This window comes from Mesoplodon bidens (assembly GCF_964165515.1).
Source record: "Mesoplodon bidens genome assembly, chromosome: 18".
Taxonomy (NCBI): domain Eukaryota; kingdom Metazoa; phylum Chordata; class Mammalia; order Artiodactyla; family Ziphiidae; genus Mesoplodon; species Mesoplodon bidens.
Window position 1 is genome coordinate 51,272,194 of NC_138175.1, and position 21,506 is coordinate 51,293,699.

The 21,506-nt window shown below is 50.4% G+C and overlaps 2 protein-coding genes across 6 annotated transcripts in view; one reads left to right on the forward strand and one right to left on the reverse strand.

The window, feature by feature from the left end:
• The first annotated feature begins 5 nt into the window (after nt 1-5).
• On the forward strand, nt 6-2,464 carry POLR1G (RNA polymerase I subunit G). 2 transcript variants are annotated; one of them, XM_081216739.1, is made up of 3 exons: nt 257-343; nt 732-873; nt 1,044-2,464. In XM_081216739.1, the coding sequence occupies exons 1-3, from the start codon at nt 310-312 to the stop codon at nt 2,455-2,457; spliced, it is 1,590 nt and encodes a 529-aa protein (XP_081072865.1). In that variant the 5' UTR covers nt 257-309; the 3' UTR covers nt 2,458-2,464. The 2 variants fall into 2 exon arrangements, with proteins under 2 accessions (XP_081072864.1, XP_081072865.1); XM_081216738.1 differs by lacking the exon at nt 732-873 and having other exon boundaries at nt 6-343.
• Nucleotides 2,465-2,575: 111 nt separating this feature from the next.
• Nucleotides 2,576-21,506, reverse strand: part of ERCC1 (ERCC excision repair 1, endonuclease non-catalytic subunit) — a 44,822-nt gene continuing 25,891 nt past the window's right edge. For 3 of the 4 annotated variants that reach the window (XM_081216742.1, XM_081216743.1, XM_081216740.1), the window contains 11 exons: nt 18,534-18,848; nt 17,947-18,058; nt 16,730-16,945; nt 13,228-13,331; nt 12,131-12,230; nt 11,074-11,150; nt 7,305-7,385; nt 4,780-4,879; nt 3,309-3,380; nt 3,010-3,078; nt 2,576-2,688 (listed from right to left, as the gene is read on the reverse strand). In XM_081216742.1, coding sequence (XP_081072868.1) covers nt 2,635-2,688; nt 3,010-3,078; nt 3,309-3,380; nt 4,780-4,879; nt 7,305-7,385; nt 11,074-11,150; nt 12,131-12,230; nt 13,228-13,331; nt 16,730-16,945; nt 17,947-18,058; nt 18,534-18,848 — 1,300 coding nt within the window. In that variant the 3' untranslated portion in view covers nt 2,576-2,634. The remainder of the gene's footprint in view (nt 2,689-3,009; nt 3,079-3,308; nt 3,381-4,779; nt 4,880-7,304; nt 7,386-11,073; nt 11,151-12,130; nt 12,231-13,227; nt 13,332-16,729; nt 16,946-17,946; nt 18,059-18,533; nt 18,849-21,506) is intronic. The other variant, XM_081216741.1, reaches the window with a different exon arrangement.

A 21,506-nucleotide genomic window follows, 5' to 3' on the forward strand; every position in this document is an offset into this window, starting at 1 on the left:
AGGCAACGTTGGAGCAAATCATGTCTGAGACTGTGGGGATACCCGCCGGGATCTGGTGCGGCTCTAACTCCCGCCAAACAGGCGATTCAGCTGCTTTTGGGAGCAGACTTTGGGTAAAAGATGGCTTTCTCGGTAGTCTGCTGTGCACAAGTGGAAATTTCCCCCACTTGTGCTCACAGAGCGAGGGGTCTCCGAGCGACACCTCCCGCGCCCTGGTGCCACATGGACGCTCCCAGATGAGGCCCCACCCCTTTGGTTCCACGTGGTCGGCGACGGGGCCTGAGTGGCTCTGGCAGCTAGGTCTGAGGCATGGGTCCCGGGATGGCGGGGACCCCGTCCGGCGGTGAGTTGCTTCACGGCGGGCCGACAGGGTGCAGAGAGTTGTCTGGCGGGAGGAGAAAAAGGGGTACCCTGGAGCGTTCGGACGGAAAAAGGGACATCCTCGGAGGCAGGATCAGCGGAGAGTGTATCCCCTGGCGGATGGCGGGTAGCGGGGGCGAGGAATTAGGATAGAGAGAAGATATTTTGGTGTGGGGGGCGGGAACAGCAGTGGAGAGAACAAGCGTTGGGTCGGCGGATATAGGTGCGCCTATGGTGGACAGACGGGAGAGAGGAAAGTCGCGGTAAGAGGATTGGGACCCTCAGGAAGTTGGGACCAATGGACCAATAGGCGCCCTGGAGGATTGGACCAGCAGTTAAGTGTCAGCAGACTCCCGTTTCCCCTTCTGCAGGTGCTGCTCGGTTTTCTTGTCCCCCCAACTTTACTGCGACACCCCCAGCCTCAGAGCACACTCGTTTCTCTTTGGAGGCGTTGACCGGCCCAGATACAGAACTGTGGCTTATCCAGGCCCCTGTAGACTTCGCCCCAGACTGGTGAGTGGTCCCATCCCACTTAGCAGGAATACTCCTCACCCCAGTGGCTGAACCTGGGGGAAATTTAGAGGGGCTTTCCTGGTGAACCCAGAAATGCTGCTTCTCAGCCGCTGTCCCGTCTCACCAAAAGAATCTGACCAAGTTTCTGCCCTCCCCCTTTCTCCCTTCAGCCTCAATGGGCGACTCGTGCCTCTCTCTGGCTCCCGGATCTTGAAGGGCAAGTTGGCAGGCAAGCGGCACCGCTACCGGGTCCTCAGCAGCAGTGGCCCTCAGGCTGGAGGAGGAGCAACCCTGCTGGCCCCATCAGCAGAGGCGGGAGGGGGACTTACCTCTGCCCCGGCGCTACAGGGCAGCCTGAGGATCTTTGAGGGTCCCCAGGAATCCCTAACAGGGACCCTGCTGCAGCCCATTCCAGCAAATCCCCCACCACAGATCCCCCCTGGCCTGAAGCCTCGGTTCTGTGCCTTTGGAGGCAGCCCACCAGTCACAGGGCCTGGGTCAGTCTTGGCGTTGAAGTCACTGGCCTCCAGGAAGAGGAAAAAGAAGAGGCATGTGCCAGAGGCCTCAGTTCCTCAGGAGGCAGTGAATGAGCCTGGGGCCCTGGAGGTGGACACAGCTTTGGGGTCCTCAGAGGTGGATGTGGGGAAGAAGAAAAAAAAGCAGCAGCTGAAAGACCTGGAGGTGACAGAGCCACTGGCAACAGAGCCTGCTGCCGAGATGTTGGAGCCTCTGGGAGCACTGTCCCCAGCCACCACCAAGAAGAGGAAAAAGAAGCCCAAAGAGGTAGAAATGGTCAAGCCAGAAATGGGGGTGCTGGAGTCAGAAGCAAAGACAGTGGAGCTGGAACTCATGGTTAAAAGTGAGCCTCTGGAAGAGACAGTCCTATCCCCCAGCAAGAAGAGGAAGCAGCAGAAGGGGACAGAAGGGATGGAACCCGTGGAGGGGACGATAGCTGAGCCTCAGCTGCAGGTGAAGATGGAGCCACAGGAGGAAGCCATCCCACTGCTGTCCTCGAAGAAGAAGAAAAAAGAAAAGGGGTACAAAGTGATGAGGGAGCCAGGGACTGAGGTTATAGAGCCAGAGATGAACCCTCTGGAGCTCCCAGGGGAGATGATAGAGCCTGAGCTGCCACATGAAGTGGAGCCGCAGGCTGGGGCAGTTCTGGCATCCCCCAAAAAGAGAAGGAAGAAAGAAAAACGACAAAATGCAATGATGGAGCCAGGGACAGAGGTGGTGGAGTCACAGGAAGAGGTGATGGAGCCCGAGCCTCAGGCAGCTGTAGCATCCACCAAGAAGAAGAAGAAGAAAGAAAGAGGGCACAAAGCGACAGAGCCAGGGACTGAGATGATTAGCCCACAGGGTGAGATGATGGAGCCTGAGCTGCCACACGAGGGGCAGTCTGAGGCCGGGGCCGATCCGGCATCCACCAAGAAGAAGAAGAAGCAGGGCCGGGAAAGCTGGGCGCCAGAGAAAGCATCCCAGGAGGAGATGCCAGAGCCACTGCTGAGTCCCGAGTCTGGGGAGGTGGCTCCCACGGGACAGGAGAGGAAAAGGAAGAAGAAGCCGCAGCAGGATCCCATGTAAGTCTCCGCCAGGGAAACTGACGACTGTAACTCAGACAAGCTGGAAGTGGCCACCTGGGCCATCAGAAGGCGGAGCAGAGAAGACCCCCACTCCCACTGACCACACCAGCACACCAGCCTGAGCCTGGACGAGGAAAGTGCTTTATTGTTACACCAAGGGCCTCCTTGGCAGCAGAGGTCATCGGGGCACTTTCAAGAAGGGCTCGTGTAAGACATCAAACAACCTTCGAGCCTGAAGGGGAGGGAGAAAGAAAAGGAAGAGGTCATTAAATGAGCCGTTTGTTTGATACATCAGAGTGGGCTTTTGGTTCTTTTCCTCCTAGCTTGGAGGGGACTCGGGGGGCTAGGAGAGAAGTAGCCTGATCTGGATTCTATCCCAGACTGGCTGTGTGAGGTTGGGCTGGTCCACACCCTCTCTGGGCCTCGGTTTTCCCCATCTGTAGGAGAGGCACTGTGGGCCTTCTGAAACCTCAGAACTTTGGGGTCTGAGGTCCCACTTATTTGGGGCTCCCTCCTGCCCCCAACCCCTCAAGCCCATGCCCAGGGCTCTTACCTTCTGGGGCCCCAGGCCTGGGCACAAGGCCAGATCTTCCCGCGATGCAGCTATGAGCTGTTCCAGAGACTGAGGAAGGTAGGAGCGAACGGTCAGGGGAGTTGAACACAAAACTCTCCCCTGCCCCAGCTGATCAGGGGTGTAAGATATTCCTGGAAGGAACTGATATCCTGCAGGAGGGCAGGGGAGGCAGGAAGGATGGGGGAGGGGACAGGGAAGTAGAAGGGAGTATGCAGGGGGCTTCCTCAAAAAGCAAAGGGGGTAGAAATGCCAGTCGGCACAAGGGAATTGTTCCTTACCCCAAAAGTAGTCAGGAGGGTCTGACTGTCCGTTTTGTTGACTGACTTCACGGTGGTCAGACAGTCAGTCACCTGGAGGGGAAGGAGGGGGCAGAGGTGGATTGGAAGAAAGAACAAGACTGAGTCTGTGAGGGCAGCACTGGGTCACTGCTGTGTCCCCAGACTGCCCTGCATGCGGGAGGAGCTCAGTAAATGCTTTGGGGGCATGTTTTTTGATTATGTGTTCTGATGATTAAAAGGTCATCTCAGGGACTTCCCTGGTGGCACAGAGGTTAAGAATCTGCCTGCCAAGGCAGGGGACATGGGTTCGAGCCCTGGTCCAGGAAGATCCCACATGCCGCGGAGCAACTAAGCCCGTGCGCTACAACTACTGAGCCTGTGCTCTAGAGCTTGCGAGCCACGACTACTGAGCCCATGTGCCACAACTACTGAAGTCCACGCACCTAGAGCCCGTGCTCTGCATTAAGAGAAGCCACTGCAATGAGAAGCCCGCGCACCGCAACGAAGAGTAGCCCCCGCTCGCTGCAACTAGAGAAAGCCCATGCGCAGCAACAGAGACCCAACACAGCCAAAACTAAATAATAATTAATTTTTTTTAAAAAAAGGTCATCTCAGAGTGATCCCCAACTAGCTGAGAGGGTGCTGGTCATGTGATTCGAAGATAAACGCCATTTATCTTGAGTTGGTTCTGCCCTGGGCACGGACCGTAGGCTCTGAAGTTGGACCCGAGTTCAAAACCAGGCCCCGCTGCTTACTCCCTGTGACACCCTGGGCAAGGGAACTGACCTCTCTGGGCCTCCGTTTGCAGGCAAATGGGGTCCTCATAGTACCCACCTCAGGGGTGGCTGTGGACATCCTCCGTTACTCTATCATTGGAGCCCAGATTCAACAATTCATTCAGCAAATATTCCCTGAGCACTCACTGAGTGTTCAGTGGTGTTGGGGACACAGCAGGGATCGAGACAGCCCCAGCCCTGCCCTCCTGGGGCTCCCAGCCCAGTTTGGGAGACAAATCAGTTCCAGACATGGTGACCCAGATAGGGCTGGGACTGAGGGAGCCCAGCGGGGGGCCCTTGACCTGGCCTGGGGATCCGGGAGGACTTCCTGGAGGAGGAAGCATTGGGGCTGAGATGGGGGAAAGATGGGATTAGGCAGCTAATCAACGGCAGAGGGAACAGGCACAGAGAAGCGACAGAATGCGGGGGCAGGGGGCAGACGGGGCTGCCGGGTCAAATAGGCAAGGCCTTGGAGAGCATGGTGAGGGCACTGGGGAGCCATGGGAGGGTTTTGAGCAGGAAAGGGCAGGATCAGGTTTGTGCTTAGGAAGACCCCTCTCGCTGTTTGGGCTGGAGAAGGGAAGCTGAGGGTGGGGTCGGGGGAGGGAGAGGTATGACTCGAGATCAGAACTGCAGCTCAAACCCCCAAGGAGGAGCTGGGGGGAGGCCCAGGCAGGGAGGTGAGGTGGCCTCACCCGGGAGACGAAGTCCTGCTCCAGCTTTTCCATCAGGAGGTCCGCCGGCTTCTGCTCGTAAGCCTTGTATGTCTCCAGGTACCGCCCGGCCTCCTCAGGGCTGGGGTGAGAGACATTCGGGTCAGGGGAAGGAGGGGTCATGTTTTAGATTAATTTCATTTGCTGACTCCAAGAATTCCAAACTCTAATGTATAGAGGAATGAATGTTCTCAACCTCCCCCAAAATGTCCCCTGGCGGTAACCCTTGCTTGGTGGGTGCATCTTAACACATCTTTTCTGACTAAGGGCCAGAGGTTGGGAGCCTGGCCAGTTAGGTTCAGGCCCCACTTCCCACCTGAGTTACCCTGGGCCAATGGTTTTCATCTCTCTGGGCCTCGGTCTCCTCATCTGTAGAGTGGGGGACAATTGACAATTAAGCTGACAATTAAACGAGTCCACGCTAAGTGCCACGCCTGGCACGTAGAAGTCTATTTAAGAAATGTTAGCTCTTCTGAGAGGGAGGTCGGTGCACAGAGTTTGGCCAGGTTCGAGAGAGAGAAAAACCAAAAATACCATTTTCCCAACCACAGGAAGACAACCTCATGAAGCAGTCAGCTCCCACTACCAAGAAAACTGGAGCTTTGAAGGTTTTTCATGTAGTGCACCATCAAAAGGAAAAAGCTCCGGACCCTGACTGCTGAATCTCTTACCACAACTAACCCAACTTCACAGTGGCCATTCATTTTCCCATTAGGCACTGGGGTTTTTCTGACACGTAATTAACTGTTTCAAAGGTAGTTGGAACAACTAAATCATTAAAAGGGACTGTCTGTGTGTGGAATAAAGGAACAGGAAAAAGCTGATTTTTTTTCTCTTTGGAACTTGATATTGAGTTGAGTGGAAATAAAGTATTTGTCTTGAGGCATTTTCTTAGCCTTCAAAGTCTAGCTAGTGAGCAATGTTTGTTGATTAAATGTTGATTTATATTTTTGAAAGAAACACTCATTTTTCTAATTCTGTGTTTTTTGCATGGGCTTTGTTGCTTTCCTCTCACTGCAGCAGGGATTATTATTGTTATTGTTTTTTTGGGTTTTTTGTTTGTTGGTTTTTTTGCGGTACGCGGGCCTCTCACCGTTGTGGCCTGTCCCGTTGCGGAGCACAGGCTCTGGACGTGCAGGCTCAGCGGCCATGGCTCACGGGCCCAGCCGCTCCGCGGCATGTGGGATCTTCCCGGACCGGGGGCACGAACCCGCGTCCCCTGCATCGGCAGGCGGACTCTCGACCACTGCGCCACCAGGGAAGCCCTGTTATTGTTATTAATCATTTGTTCAGAGCACACAAGTTAGCATGCTGTAGCCGCTTTCTTGCCTTCACTTTTGCTCCACAGTACAACCAGGACGTCCATCCATATCCGCAGACGGAGGTCGATCTCATTTACTTAATGGGTCCAAAACATTCCCTAGTTTGGATGTAAAGACATGGGAAATATTCCCTGTGTGGGGTCCCAGCTGCATTCCAGGTACTGTCCAAAGCCCTTTATGTTCAGAAGCTCTCCTGAGAGATCCTGTAAGGCAGTTATTTTCAATCCATTATGCGGAGTGGGAAACAGACCAGCGTTGCCCAAGATCACACGGCTGGCGAGGAGGAGAGACAGCTCCTTCAGTGGGTCTGTCTCACCTGGCTGGGCTCTCTGTACTCCACTGTGCTACTTCCCACAGCAAAAAGAGCAATTTTTACACTTGCTTTTGTTTTAATATTCAATTAATACATAAATACATTTTTCCAAATAGTCAAACAGTATAGAGGTAACACACCCCCAGGGAGGGCACAGAATTACAAATACATTTACCCTTTGGCCTAAATACCCATTCCTGGGGTACAGGGCAGTAGTAGGAGTGTTGCTGGTACCAGCAAAAGCTTGGAAATCCACCCAAGTGTGCACCATTAGGGGGCTACAGAGCTGGTCCATCTACATGGTAGAATATTATACAGCTGAAAATGAAAATACTATATAGCTGAAACAGCAAATGAATTACCAAGATATGAAAAGACATAGAGGAACCTTAAAAGCCTATTGCTAGGACTTCCCTGGTGGCACAGTGGTTAAGAATCCGCCTGCCAGGGCTTCCCTGGTGGCGCAGTGGTTGAGAGTCCGCCTGCCGATGCAGGGGACGTGGGTTCGTGCCCCAGTCCGGGAAGGATCCCGCATGCCGCGGAGCGGCTGGGCCCGTGAGCCATGGCCGCTGAGCCTGTGCGTCTGGAGCCTATGCTCCGCAACGGGAGAGGCCACAACAGTGAGAGGCCCTCGTACTGCAAAAAAAAAAAAAAAAAAAAAAGAATCCGCCTGCCAATGCAGGGGACGCGGGTTTGATCCCTGGTCCGGGAAGATCCCACATGCCACGGAGCAACTAAGCCCGTGCACCACAACTACTGAGCCTGCACTCTAGAGCCCGTGAGCCACAACTACTGAAGCCCGTGCTCCGCAACAAGAGAAGCCACCGCAATGAGAAGCCCACGCACCGCAACGAAGAGTAGCCCCCACTTGCCGCAAGTAGAGAAAGTCCGTGTGCAGCAACGAAGATCCAACGAAGCCAAAAAGGCACAGAGCTCCGAACCCTTGTAAATTCCTAAGCGATAAGAACAGCAGGAGCATCTTTTGTTCCTCTGAGGTAACTCTGGATGGCTCCTGGATGGGGGCTGGGAGCCAGGAAGTCCAAGCCAGGATTAGAAGCTTGGAATTTTCAGCCCCACCCCCGATCCTCCAGAGGGGAGAGGGGCTGGAAATGGAGTTAATAAGTGATCATGCCTATGTGAGAAGCCTCCATAAAATCCCAACCCGAGTACCGGGGTTTGGGGAGCTTCCAGGCTGGCGAACACATCCACACCGGGAGGGTGACATACCCCAGCTCCACAGGAGCAGAAGCTCCTGCGCTCAGGCCCCTCCCAGACCTTGCCCTATGTACCTCTTCATCCGTGTCCTTTATCACATCCTTTAATGAACTGGTAAGCAGAAGTAAGTGTTTCCCTGAGTTCTGTGAGCTGCACTAGCAAAATAATCAAACCTGAGGAAGGGGTCATTGGAGGTCCTGACCTATAGCCGGCTGGTCAGAGCACAGGGGATTACCTGGGCTTGCGACTGGCGCCTGCAGTGTGTGTGCGGTGGGGCAGCGCTGAGAGCCCTTAACCTGTGGGACCTGACGGTATCTCCAGGTAGACAGTGTCAGAACTGAGCTAAACTGTAGGACACCCAGCTGGCAGAGAACTGCTCGGTGTGGAGAAAATCTTCCACATATTTGGTGGCCAGCAGTGAAGGGCTTTGTGTGAGGAGTAAAGGAGACGCACAGGATGAAGAACTGGGTTTTCCAAACACACGAGGAGAACTGTGGATTTTTCTATTTCAGCTACATACTGTATGATTCCAACTATATGACATTCTAGAAAAGGCAAAGCTACGGAGACGGTAAAAAGGTCAGAGGTTGCCAGGGGTTGGGGGAAGAAAGGGATGAAAAGGCGGAGCACAGAGGGCCTTTCAGGGCAGTGAAATTATTCTGTAGAATAGTAATTATGGACACATCACACCCATAGCCTGTAAACACAAAGAGAGAAGCCTAATGTAAACTGTGACTTTAGTTACTAATGGTATCTCAATATTAGTTCATCAGTTGTAACAAATGTACCGCACTCATTAATACAAGATATAAGTAATTGCAGAAACTGTGCGGGGGGAGAGGGGGTATGTGGGAACTCTCTGTACTTGCCCATCAATTTTTCTATAAACTTAAAATTTCTCTAAAAAAAAGTCTTAATTTTTTTATGTGGACACTATATGAGAATACTACACGGCTATAAAAACGAATGAGGCTGCTCTCTACACTGATATAGAAAAGACCTCCAGATAATGACATGACCACACAAGGCACAGAACAGTATATATAGTAGGCTTACTTCCGTCTAAGAAAGAAAATTAAGATGTTTTCACACGTGTTTGCGTTTTATAGAAACGTTGGAAGGACATAAAGAAACCAACAATAATGGTGACCTGTAAGGGTGAGGGGAGTAGAGTGGGAGGGAAGGCACAGAAGAGAGAGACTTTTAAGGGCATATACTACCATGTACACATATACTACCATGTACACATATACTACCATGTACACATATACTACCATGTACACATATACTACCATTTACGCATATACTACCATTTACACATATACTACCATTTACACATACATATACTACCATTTACACATATACTACCATTACACATATACTACCATTACACATATACTACCATTACACATATACTACCATTTACGCATATACTACCATTTATTTACACATATACTACCATTTACACATATACTACCATTTACGCATATACTACCATTTACGTATATACTGTGTACACATATACAGTATCTGAAAGCAGTATAAAAACGGTATATATACATATTATATATGTAGTTCAAAAATCAGAAGTGATTATATATCTTAATATATATACTTATATGATATAGGTATATATTATATATACTTATAAAATATATTATACTTATATATTACTTATGTATATGCTCATATATACTTACATACACTTATATTTATATACTTACATTTTATAATACTTATACATACTTATGTAATATATATATATAGTATATATATAATCACCTCTGTTTTTTTAACTACATGAATATGCTACCTATTCTTTAACAAAAGAAACGAACCACTACATGTTCAGAAGAAAAGAGAAGGGCAGAGGACAGACGTCTCCCTCCCCTCAGGACCTCGCCTTGTGCCATTCCCAAGGTTCAACACTGTTCACAGCTCGGATGCCTTGGAGCCCCTTCAGTTTATTCACATCTGTATCTGTTTATAAACATGGCTCATTTTCCTTCCTTTTATACATAAATTAAAATACCATGCTGTTTGGTCCTGCAGCTTACTGCATGGATGGTGCCAGGAAGGCCCACGCCACTGTGGATTTGCACACCCAAGGAGGGATGATCGAAGGGGAGATATTCCTAGTGGGGGAATTTCTGCGTTGAAGAGTATGTCTATTTTCTGTTTTAATAGCCAATCATGTCTCCTGCCAACCAAAGATGCAGGTGCCCCTTTCATATTATCCATCTGACGTTTTCACCAAATTAATGGGTGAAAAATTACACCTCATTCTTTGAAAATTTACTTTTCCTGATAAGCTGTGTGGTTAATAGTTTTTTCATGTGCTCTTGGCAACCTGCGTTAGACTTTTCAAAATTGGGTTATCTTTTTCTTACTGAATTGTAAGAGGCTCTTTATAAATATATATATTTGTATATATATATGTATATGTATATATACACATACACGTAAATATGTAATAAATGTTTAAATACATTCCTATGAATATAAACATTTATATATATTTGAACTGTATAAATATAAAATTTATATATACATATATAAATTAGGGATCATAAGTCTTTGTTTTATATATATATAACAAGTATTTTCTCTTAGTTTGTCACTTGTCCTTTTTTTTTTTTTTGGTGGTACGCGGGCCTCTCACTGTTGCGGCCTCTCCTATTGCGGAGCACAGGCTCCGGACGCACAGGCTCAGCGGCCATGGCTCACGGGCCCAGCCACTCCGCGGCATGTGGGATCTTCCCGGACCGGGGCACGAACCCACGTCCCCTGCATCGGCAGGTGGACTCTCAACCACTGCGCCATCAGGGAAGCCCCTGTCACTTGTCTTTTAACTTTGTTCACAGTATCTCTTACCATCTGGAAGTTTTAAAATTTTAATTTACTCAAATTGGGTAACCTTTTCCTTTATGGTGTCTAGGTTTTGGGTCTTGTTTTGGAAGACTTTCCCTACCACAGGATCGTAATAAATATATATATATTTTATAAGATTTCTTTGAATACTTTTACTGTAGTTTTGCTTTTTGTGTCTATAATTATCAAGATTTCTTTCTGATTATGGTGTGAGGAAGGGATGTCTTCTTTTCCCTATTGGAGAGCCAATCAAAATGGTCTTTAGAAACCTAGACTTGAAATTAATTATTCAGCCAGATTTTATGTCTAACTCATAAGTGCCTAGTATGGTCCTGGGATTTGATGTACGTCACCTGCTTTTGTGCCTACAACCCTATAAGAAAGATATTAAGACCCTACTTTACAGATAAAGAAATTGAAGCCCAGAGAGGCAGTGCCTAGACCAGACTCACACAGGGAGTTCACGGGAGGAAGAAGGGCTGGGAAGATTTGGGGGCAGAAGGGGCAATAACTCTCAGGATAGAGCCTGACCTGGGAGGGGAGCCTCCATCTCACCTCCAGGCAAGGATCAGGGTGCAGTCGGCCAGGATGCACATCTTAGCCAGTTCCTTGAGGGCCTGCTGAGGATCTTTCTGAGTAGAGAAGAAAATTAGAATGAGGGATCTGGGAGAAAGCAAAGAATTATAGTCTTGGAAGCAGAGCAGCTTAGGATGCCAAGAGCCTTTCACTCAACTGACACTCCCTCATCTCCAACTGGGTGCCCAGCCTGTGCAGGACCCAGCAGTGACCGGGACAACCCTGGCTGTGCCTTCCCGAGACTCACAGTCTGATGAGGGGGACAGACAGTCCCCAGTCAGTGATGACTCAAGAGTGGCCAGCGCTGGGGTGGGAGAGCCAGAGGAGCATCTGTCCTACCTGGGGGATTAGGGACAGCTTCCTAGAGGAGGGGATATCTGAGCTGGGACCTGAAGGAGGATGAGGAGTGAGAGCAACAGAGAGCAGAAAAGGGAATTCCAGGCACAGGGAACAGCATGTGCAAAGGAAGGGAGGGGAAAAAATACAATTCACCACTATGGGATGGAGGCTGTGAAATGAAAGGGTGATCACGTGGAAGCTTAGAGATGAACCAGGAGAGTTGGGCAGGGATCAGGTGACACTGGGCCTCGCGGGCCATGGAGGGCACTGGGGGACCACGGAGGGGTTGGGATATCAGATCTGTGTGCCAGAAGACCCCTCTGACTACTGCAGGGTCGAAGCTGGAGGCCACAAGACAAGAGAAGAGGCTGGGGCAGGGACCCAGGCAAGAGGGGAAAGGGCCTGGATCAGGGCCCAGCTGTGAGGATAGAATGAAACAGGTTCAAGAAGTATTGAAGTGGCAGAGGGCGGGGCCTGGTTGAAGGGGGCATGGGGAAGGAGGAGATGGGTAATCTGACCCTCCACCTCCTTGCTAACACAGCTGTCCATCTCAGATGTGAGAAATTCCCCACTGGGGTTCCAACTTGCATTTCTCCTTGGAAGAGATTCAACAGTCCACCAGGCAACCGGGAGGCCCAAGGCTCCCCATTTCACAGATGGGGACAGTGAGGCCCATGGAGGAGTGACCCCTGCTTACCACATCCACCTGGACGAGCAGGACCCGCAGGGCGAAGCTCTTCCCCAGGCTCTGCAGCCGCCCATGGATGTAGTCTGGGTGGAGGCTGTGGTAACGGAGGCTGGGGGGGCAGGAGAGGGAGGGTTGGAAGGTCTCCAGCTAAGAGACCCCAGAAGCCCTTCTCCCCTCTTGCTGGAAGGCAGAGGGCTTGGGGAGCACAGGCAGATCTGAGGCTCAGAGAGGTTAAGTGACTTGCTCAAGGTCACCCTTCAAGAAAGGGGCACGGGGGGACTGGCAGTGAGGGATGCCTGGCTCTGACTCCCTGGAAGGGTGGACCCCCGGATTCTTCACCGAGGAAGAGAAGGACTTTAGGTTTCAGGTGGAGACCAGGAAACCCTAGAGAGTGTATACCGGGGTCAGGGGGTGTGCTGTACAGCTGGTCTTGGGAAGCAGGGCCTATCCCTGGGACTGCCTGCTTTGATCTCAGAGGGCACTGGCATGGACAGGGTGGGGTGACTTTGCCACCCAGGAACAAAGGGACATCTCTGCTCAGCAGCCATCAGCTCTCATACCCTGCAGGGAGGACAGGGACTTAGAAGTTTCACTTCCCCTGTCTGGAGAGGGGCCCCCAGGAGTGGAGGGAAACTTATTTAACTGTGGCGACGGTTACAGAAATCCTGGCTCCAGTCCTGGTGTCCAGGACATGAGTCCCCCTCCTCCCTCAGCCCCAGAGTCCAGGCGCCCGGCCCCTCCTCCCTCAGACCTAAGATCCAGACCCCTGGCCCCTCCTCCCTCAGACCCAGGATCCAGGCCCCTGGCCCCTCCTCCCTCAGACTCAGGATCCAGGCCCCCGGCCCCTCCCCCCTCAGACCCAGGATCCAGACCCCCGCCCCTCCCCCCTGAGACCCAGGATCCAGACCCCTGGCCCCTCCTCCCTCAGACCCAGAGTCCAGGGCCCAGCTCTTGCTTCAGACACCTCTAAGCCAACATCTCTGCCTCCCACACAGAGTCACACCTAGGCCCGGGCCGTGCCCAGAGGTCTCCCATACAATGGCCGAGAACACCCAGAGCACACCCCTCCCAGGCCATCTTGAGGGTGGGTGGCCCCCAGAGCTCACCTGAGGAAGAGGGCACAGGTGCTCTGGCCCAGCACGTAATCGGGAAGCACATCGCCAAACTCCCAGGGCACGTTGCGCACAAACCTCAGCACAGGGTTGCCCCTCTGGGGGGAGGGAGAACAGAAGCCATTGGCAGGGTGACCCTGGGACCACCGCCACCCCAGGGCCCCTCCCCCCACCCCCTGCTTTGCACCTGGGGCTTCTCCAGTTCTGCTCTCCTCCTCCTCCTCAGCCTGGAATGTTCTTGGTACTGGGGCTCTGACCCAGGCCCCTCCTCCCTGGCCCTAGGCCTTAACTAAAGGGTCCCTGGGTCTCTCTCCAGCTCAGCCCTCTCCCCAGCCCCAGCTCGTGTGTCCTGTGCTCCACTGGACACCTGTCCCCAGGTATCTACCTCACTGCGCTCGGCACTGGCCTCCACACCTGCTCCCCCTCCCAGCCCCAACTCAGGGACGGCCCCACCATCCAGAGACCCAGGCCTTGTCCTACACGCTTCCCTCCCCCCCTCATCCACCAGGTGGGACATCTACCTTCTAAGCATCCCCCGTGAATTCCTTCCCCTCCACTGCCATGGCCTCCACCCCACCTCCTCCTGGTCTCCTGCCCCAGTGGTGTTCCCTCCTGGCCACCCTCCAAACAGGAGCCAGACGGCTCTTCCTAAAGTACAAAGCTGCCCCTCTCCAGCTCTAAGCCCTGCCATGGCTTCCCACTGCCTTCAGGAGGAAGCTCCTCACCGTGGTGTGACTCTCCACAGGGTCAGAGCCCCGAAAGCCTGGTATCTGCCAAGCAGACTCCTCTCTCTAAACACCCCTCACAGACTTTCCTGGTGGTTAAGAATCCACCTACCAATACAGGGGACACGGGCTGGATCCCTGGTCCGGGAAGATCCCACAAGCCGCGGTGCAACTAAGCCCGCGAGCCACAACTACTGAAGCCCATGTGCCACAACTACTGAAGCCCGTATTCTGCAACAAGAGATGTCACTGCAATGAGAAGCCCGCGCACCGTGACAAAGAGTAGCCCCCGCTCACCGCAGCTAGAGAAAGCCCACGCGCAGCAATGAAGACCCAATGCAGCCAAAAGAAATAAATAAACCCCCGCCTCATGCTCTAACCTGTAGCCCAAGATCAAAATACTTTGAGCAAGTCAAGCTGTAATCTATTCAGGTATCTGAGTGCCTACTGTGTGCCTAAGTGCTGGGGATACAGCCGTGACCAAAAGGACATAGATCCCTGCCCTCGTGGGGGACACAGACATTAAACAAAAGCATGTCAGGGACAAACATGTAATTACCAAGTGAGGTGGAATTCAGTTCTAATAAGGATGTGGTATCTGCTCTCGGGGTGGACTGTGGAGTGGTCAGAGCAGCTGGGGTGGGAAGGGTCTGCAGGGGTCCCAAGTCCCACAGGCTCTGGGCCATCTGAACCTGAGCCACTGGGAGCCATGGAAGGGCTTTGGGCAAGGGAGGGGCGGGATCCAGTTTTATTTATTTTTTTAAATTGAAGCACAGTTGATTTACAATGTCATGTTAATTTCTGCTGTACAGCAAAGTGATTCACTTATACATATATATATATACATTTTAAAATATTCTTTTCCATCATGGTTTATCACAGTATATTGTATATAATTTCCTGTGCTATACAGTAGGACCTTGTTGTTTATCCCAATTTTAATTTTTAAAGAAGTATTTTGTCCACTTCACACCCATTAGAATGACTGAAATCCAAAAGACAGACAATGACAAGTGGTGACGATATGGTGAGAATGGAACCTTCATCCACTGCTGGTGGGAATGTAAAATGATGCAGCCTTTTAGAAGACAGTTTGGGGGTGCCTGAGAAAGTTAAACATACAGTTACCATACGACCCAGCAAATCCACTCCTAGATAAATACCCAAGAGAACTGGAAACATATGTTAACAGCAGTACACAAATGTTCACAGCAGCATTTTCATAATAATTGAAAAATATGAACAACCCAAACGTCCATCAATGGATGAATGGATAAACAAAAAGTGGCGTATCCATGCAATGGAATACTATTTAGCAACAAAATGGAATGAAGTACTAATTCATGCTACAACATGGATGAACCCTGAGAGCATTATGCTAAGTGAAAAAAACTAGTCATCAATTGCTAGACATTTGGGTTGTTTCCACTTTTTGGCTATTGTGAATAACGCTGTTGTGAACATTTGTGTACTAGATTTTGTGTGGATGTAAGACAGTGGTCCCTCAGGATCCACAGAGGATTGGTCCCAGGACCCCCTGGATATCAAAATCCACAGATGACGTTGTACAGTTGGCCCTCCGTGTCTGCGGGTTTTGTATCCATGGTTGCAGAAGGTTGACCATATTTTCATTTCTCTTGCATATATACCTAGAGGTGGAACTGCAAGGTCATATGTTTAAATGTCTATGTTTAAAACTCTATGTTTAGATGCCTGAGGAACTGCCAGGCAGTTTTCCAAAGTGGCTGCACCATTTTACATTCCCACCAGCAGTGTATGAGGGTTCCAACTCCTCCACACTCTCCTCACCCTTGTTATTGTCTATCCTTTTGATTCTATGAAGTGGTATCTCATTGTGGTTTTGGTTTGCATTTCCCTGATGGCTAACAATTTTGAGCATATTTCATGTTCTTGAGCCCCATTATTATCTCTGTATACTGCTGCTCTCTCCTTCCAGAATGCCAGCCCCGTCAACGGCAGAGACTTTATCTGCAATCTCCAGAGCTTAGAACTGCACCAGGTAACCTCTGAAGATATTTATGGATTGTAAGTGGGTGAACCCCCATTTTCAAGGCTCAGAGGGGTTAAGTCACCCAAGATGATGCCCAAGATGACACAGCTACTGTGTGGCAGAGTGGATTCAATCTTGGGCCTGTGTTCAACTGTTTTTGAATAAATGGACAAACCTGGGGACAGGAAATGTAGCTTCATGAACACAATCATGCCCCCAACCATAAGAGTTGGGGTGCTATGGACTGAATGTCTGTGTCTCCCCAAAATTCATAGGTTGAAATACTACCCCCCAATGTGATGATATTAGGAGGCGAAGGGAGGTGATTAGGTCATGAGGGTGGAGCCCTCATGAATGGGATTAGTGCCCTTATAAAAGAGACCCCAGAGAGCTCCCTCACCCTTTCCTACGCTGTGAGGACACAGTGAGAAGATGGCTGTCTATGAACCAGGAAGCAGGTCCTCACTAGACACCGAATCTACCAGCGCCTTGATCTTGGACTTCTCAGCCTCCAGAACTGTGAGAAATAAATGTTCGTTGTTCAGACCACCAGTCTATGGTATTTTTGTTACAGAAGCCTGAACAGACTAAGACATGGGGCATACTCAACCCACACAAGCTAGTTGATTGGATGAATGGTGCTATTGAGAGCACAATGGCTAGAACTCAGAACTCCTTCCTTGTCCACTAGAAAGCTCTCCCTATAACCACGTTTCCCACCAGAAACCCCAAAGCCCCACTTCTCCAGCCCCCTCCTCACCTGCCGGGGGCTCACAATGATGCTGTTGGATTTTGCTCCTGGTTTGGGGGCCTGGTTGGGGGTCTCTCCTGCCAGGGGTTCTGGCCCTATGGGGCGTGTGGCTCCAGACCCTCCTGGAGGTCCTGAGATGGCGTACTCGGCGTAGGTCTGAGGAGCCGGCTGGGGTGAGGTCTCCACAGTGGGCAGGCTCCGTGTGGATTTGAATAAGGGCTTGGCCTGTGGGGAGAGGTGTGAGAGGGCATATACAAAATCTGAATCTAGCCACTTCTCCCCGCCTCCTCGGCCTCTACCCTGGTCCCAACCACCATCTTCTCTCCCTTGGGCCACTGCAGTCACCTCCTCACCAGTTCCCTGCCTCTGCCCTGACCTCCCACAGTCTGCTCCCCACACTGAGTCATATCATGTTCCTCCTCTGCTCAGAGCCCTTAGGTGGTTCCTACTCAGAGTACAAGCCAAAGCTGTCATCTCAGTCCTCGAGCCTCGTAAAGATCTGCCCCTGCCTCCTTGCCTCAAGGACCTCACCTTCTACGTCTTCCGCCTGGCTTTCTCTACTCCAGCCCCACTGGCCTTCCTGCTGCCCTAAAACTTATCAGATTCTCTCTGACCTCAGGGCCTTTGCACTGGCTGTTCCCTTGCCCCCTGATGTTGCATAGCTCGCTCACTCCTTTCACATTTTGGCAAAGGCATCATCTCCTCCGAGAGGCCCTCCTTTGACTGTTCTATCTAAGGTAGCTCTTCTCCCCCACCACACCCTCTATCCTTAGCCTACTTTCTTTTTCTTCATAGCACATAGGTGGCAGCCACTACTTAGCACCAGGCAATTGTGTTCCTGTAGGATTGAGATCTCTGTGTTGCCAGATCCTTTATTTACCAAAAGATGTCAAAAGTGCAGATTTTTAAAAATTGCCAAACCTTCCAATTCTCAACTATTAGCAATAAATTCATTCCTTGCAGAACCAGGGTTCTGGCCACATAAAACGTATCTCAGGACTACTTCCTGGCTGCCAGTTTGCAGCCTCTGCCTTAGCCCTCCTGACCATGACATTGTACTTTTTACAGGAAACTGATACTTGCAGAAGGCAAAAGACTGTCTTCTCAAAGTGACCCAGGCCCCAACATTTCCTAACCCACACTGTGGTCCCACAGGCCTTTCCTGTCCCCCTTCCTCCCAACCACCCCCCAAGCCTCCCAGCAGTCCCCCCATCTCCTAGTCCTACCCCGGGAGGAGGGACCTCATCCTCGTCCACTGGAACGAGGAATTTCCTCCTTGTCGGTGGGCCAGCGGGCTTCTGCACTCTCTCTTCGTCCATCGCAAGGTCCTTCTGGGGCCTGAAAATGAAGCCGTGGCGTCGGGAGCGAGCAAAGCATCGACATTCCCCAGAAGGAACCCCCAGACACAGCCGTACCCCCACAAAAATTCCAGGGCTCCATCGCGTCCAGGTCCAGACACCCAGGGCCCCAGGTTCTATAAGGCCCCGCCCCATCGAGCCTCCACCTGCGGCTCGCCCCGCCCCTTACCGGGACACACTTTCCTTTCGCCACACCCTTCAGGGTCCCAGCTTTCTATTCTCCCCGCCCTCACTGTTCCCCGCCTTCCGTTTGCCAGGCCAGACCACTGTCCCCAACCCTCCGTCCACCCCACCCCCAAGGCTCGCACCAGGATGCCTTCCCCTCGCTCCACCTTCTCAAACTCTCAGACACTGTAACGATTGATTGGCTTCTGCATCTGCCAATCGCCACCGGCGGTCTCAACCCCACGCCCTTCTCAACCCAGCCCCACGGTCTCAGCGCCCCGAGAACTCACCTCCTCGCCCCCGGGCCGCGAAGGAAAGACGGGAGAGAGATCGAGGCGTCCCCACCGCCGGCGCGGCCAGCGTAGCCCCAGGCTGGTCGCACTTCCTGCCTCTCTAGCCCTCCAGCCCGCTCCCGACGTTCCCCAAAGGCGTAGAGCATCGAGAGAGGCGGTTCCTCGCGCAGCTCTCTATGGTTCTGGAGGACTGCAGAGGTTTGGGTTTGGAGAGAGCTGTCCGCCTCTGGCCCTGAGCGTCTCCGGTTGCCAAGCAGTTTGATTTCAGTGCCCTTATTGAGCTCCTCTTGTGTGCCTGGGCTCTGGGCAGGGCTTAGTGGAGAAGAGATGGCGGGTAATCAAACTAGGTTCCTTCTCTCAGTATAGACTTGGGTTTGAATTCCATCTCTGTCATTGACTTAGCCTCAGTTTCCCCATTCACTCATTCTCTTATTCCACATACATTGCCCCAGATAACGATAGCCCCGCTCCGCCCTTCTGGAGCTCACAACGCATTGGGAGAGACAAACCCTTTCCCAAACAGTGACGATCCAGAGTGGACAGGGCTGGCTAGGAGACCCCAGAGGGCCCGGGAGGGGGGTGGGGCAGGGAACACCTAATCCAGCCCGAGGGCCAGGAAAGAGCTCCCTAGAGAAAGGGACCTCTGAGCAGAGACCTGGTTGATGAGTAAGTATTAGTCATTTCCTGAAAGGATAGTATCACACTGTTCTAACTTGCAACTCTCTGATTACTAAGGAGAGAACATCTTTCTGTGAGTTTATTGGTCTTTAATAGTTTGTTTTCTGTGGGTTGCTTGCCCATATCCTTTGCCCATTTTTTCAATGGGGTTGTATGCCTTTTTTATTACTGTTAATGTGTCAGAGTACTTTATGGATTCCAATTCTAATTGTTAGTCAGTTACACATATTCCAAATATTTCCTGCTAGTTTGCACTTTATATTTTAACTTTATTTATTTATTTTTCTCACACAGAAGTTCTTAGTGTTTATTCGCACCTATTTATCAATCTATCCTGACTTTTGGTGTGTTTAAGAGGCTTGCCAGACCCCAAGGTCATAAATATAGTTTATCATTTCTTTTAATACTTTTCCTAGTTTTGATTTTGTTTCTTTCATCCATATGAGACTTATTTTTGAAAATATACTAAGGTAGGAATTTATGGTGGATATAGCTAATTGTCCAGATACCATTTATTTATTTATTTATTTTGCGGTACGCGAGCCTCTCACTGTTGTGGCCTCTCCCGTCGCGGAGCGCAGGCTCCGGACGCGCAGGCTCAGCGGCCATGGCTCACGGGCCCAGCCACTCCGCGGCATGTGGGATCTTCCCGGACCGGGGCACGAACCCGTGTCCCCTGCATCGGCAGGTGGACTCTCAACCACTGCGCCACCAGGGAAGCCCCAGATACCATTTATTTTAAAAGCCAGTCCTGGGAATTCCCTGGAGGTCCAGTGGTTAGAATTAAGTGTTTTCACTGCCGGGGCCAGGGTTCCATCCCTGATCAGGGAACTAAGACCCCTCAAGTCATGCAGCTGGGCAAAAAAAAAAAAAAAAAAGAAGCCAGTCCTTTCCCTGGTTTTGATATTCCACCTTTATCATGTGCCAAATTCCCATGTATACACAGGTCTATCTCTGACATTTCTGTTATGTTTCATTGATCTCTGTATCTGTCCCTTGCCTCCATGCCAGTTTAATTATTTCATTTAGATATGTTTTGATATCACATGAGGCAAGTCCCCCACCTCTGTTCAGTTTCAAATCTGTCTTTACCATTCTTGTCCATTTTCTCTTCTAGATAGATTTTAGCAGCTGCTTTTCTACTTCCCTGAAAAATCCTATTGAGATTGAGATTGGAATTGCACTGAATTGATGGATTAATTACAAGAAGGTTGACATCTTTTTCATACCCATGAACATATTGTCTCTATCTCTCCATTGATTTTGGGTTTTGTTAGGGACCTACTATAAAAGATTTTTTCTAATTAATTTTTATTTATATAATTGGTTCATGGTATTAGTTTCCTAGGGCTGCTGTAAAGAAGTACCAAAAATTGAGTGGCTTAAACCACAGAAAGTTATTCTCACAGTTCTGGAGGCTAGAAGTCCAAAATCAAGGTATTGACAGAGCAATGCGCCCTCTGAATGCACTAGGGAAGGATCTGTTCCAGCCCCCTCTCTTAGCTTCTGGTAGCCTCAGGCATTCCTTGGCTTGTGGATGGCCATCTTCTCCCTGTGTGTCTTCACACTGTCTTTTTCCTCTGTGCATGTCCGTCTCTGTGTCCAAATTTCCCCATTTTACAAGGATGCCAGTCATATTGGATTAGGGACCACCATAATGACCTCATTTTAACTTGTCTCTGTAAAGACCTTATTTCAAAATAAAATCACATTCTGAAGTAATGGGGGTTAGGACTCAACATATCTTTTTGGGGGACACGAGTCAACCCTTAACAAGTTTCTGTTACTTTTTATAAACTTCTTCCTTCTGAATTCATTTTTACTTCTTGCTAGAGTACATTCTCTTCTAACTTTTTCAGAGAACATTCTGGGTAGAAAATTTCTGAGTCTTGCTCATCTGAAAATGTCTTTATTTGACCCTCACAAATGGAATCTCAAATTCTGGGTTCCTAGTTATTTTTCTTACAAAGTTAGAAGACACTGGTGCTCCATCTGGGTCACTAATGGGAAGTCTACCATCTCCCTGATTCTTCTTCCTTCATAAGCAGTCTCATCGCTGGGTGTAATTTTTCCCCAGGATCACTTACTAGCAGTGTGACCTGGTGCCAGCAACTCCGTTTCTCTGTGTGCATCAGTTTGCTCATCTCTAAAATGGGGATAACAATAGCATAACTATTAGGAAGATGAAATGAGTTACATGTAAAGTCCCTACATCTTTACTTGGCATGCAGTAGGTGAAATATTCAGGTTTGTCATAAAAATAAAATAGTCCTTGACCAAGTCCTGGGCAAG

Coding starts and splice junctions, on each gene's coding strand:
- POLR1G (XM_081216738.1), top strand. CDS start 21: ATGTCTGAGACTGTGGGGATACCCGCCGGGATCTGGTGCGGCTCTAAC. Junction 344..1,043: donor GGCGGGGACCCCGTCCGGCG/GTGAGTTGCTTC, acceptor TTCTCCCTTCAG/CCTCAATGGGCGACTCGTGC.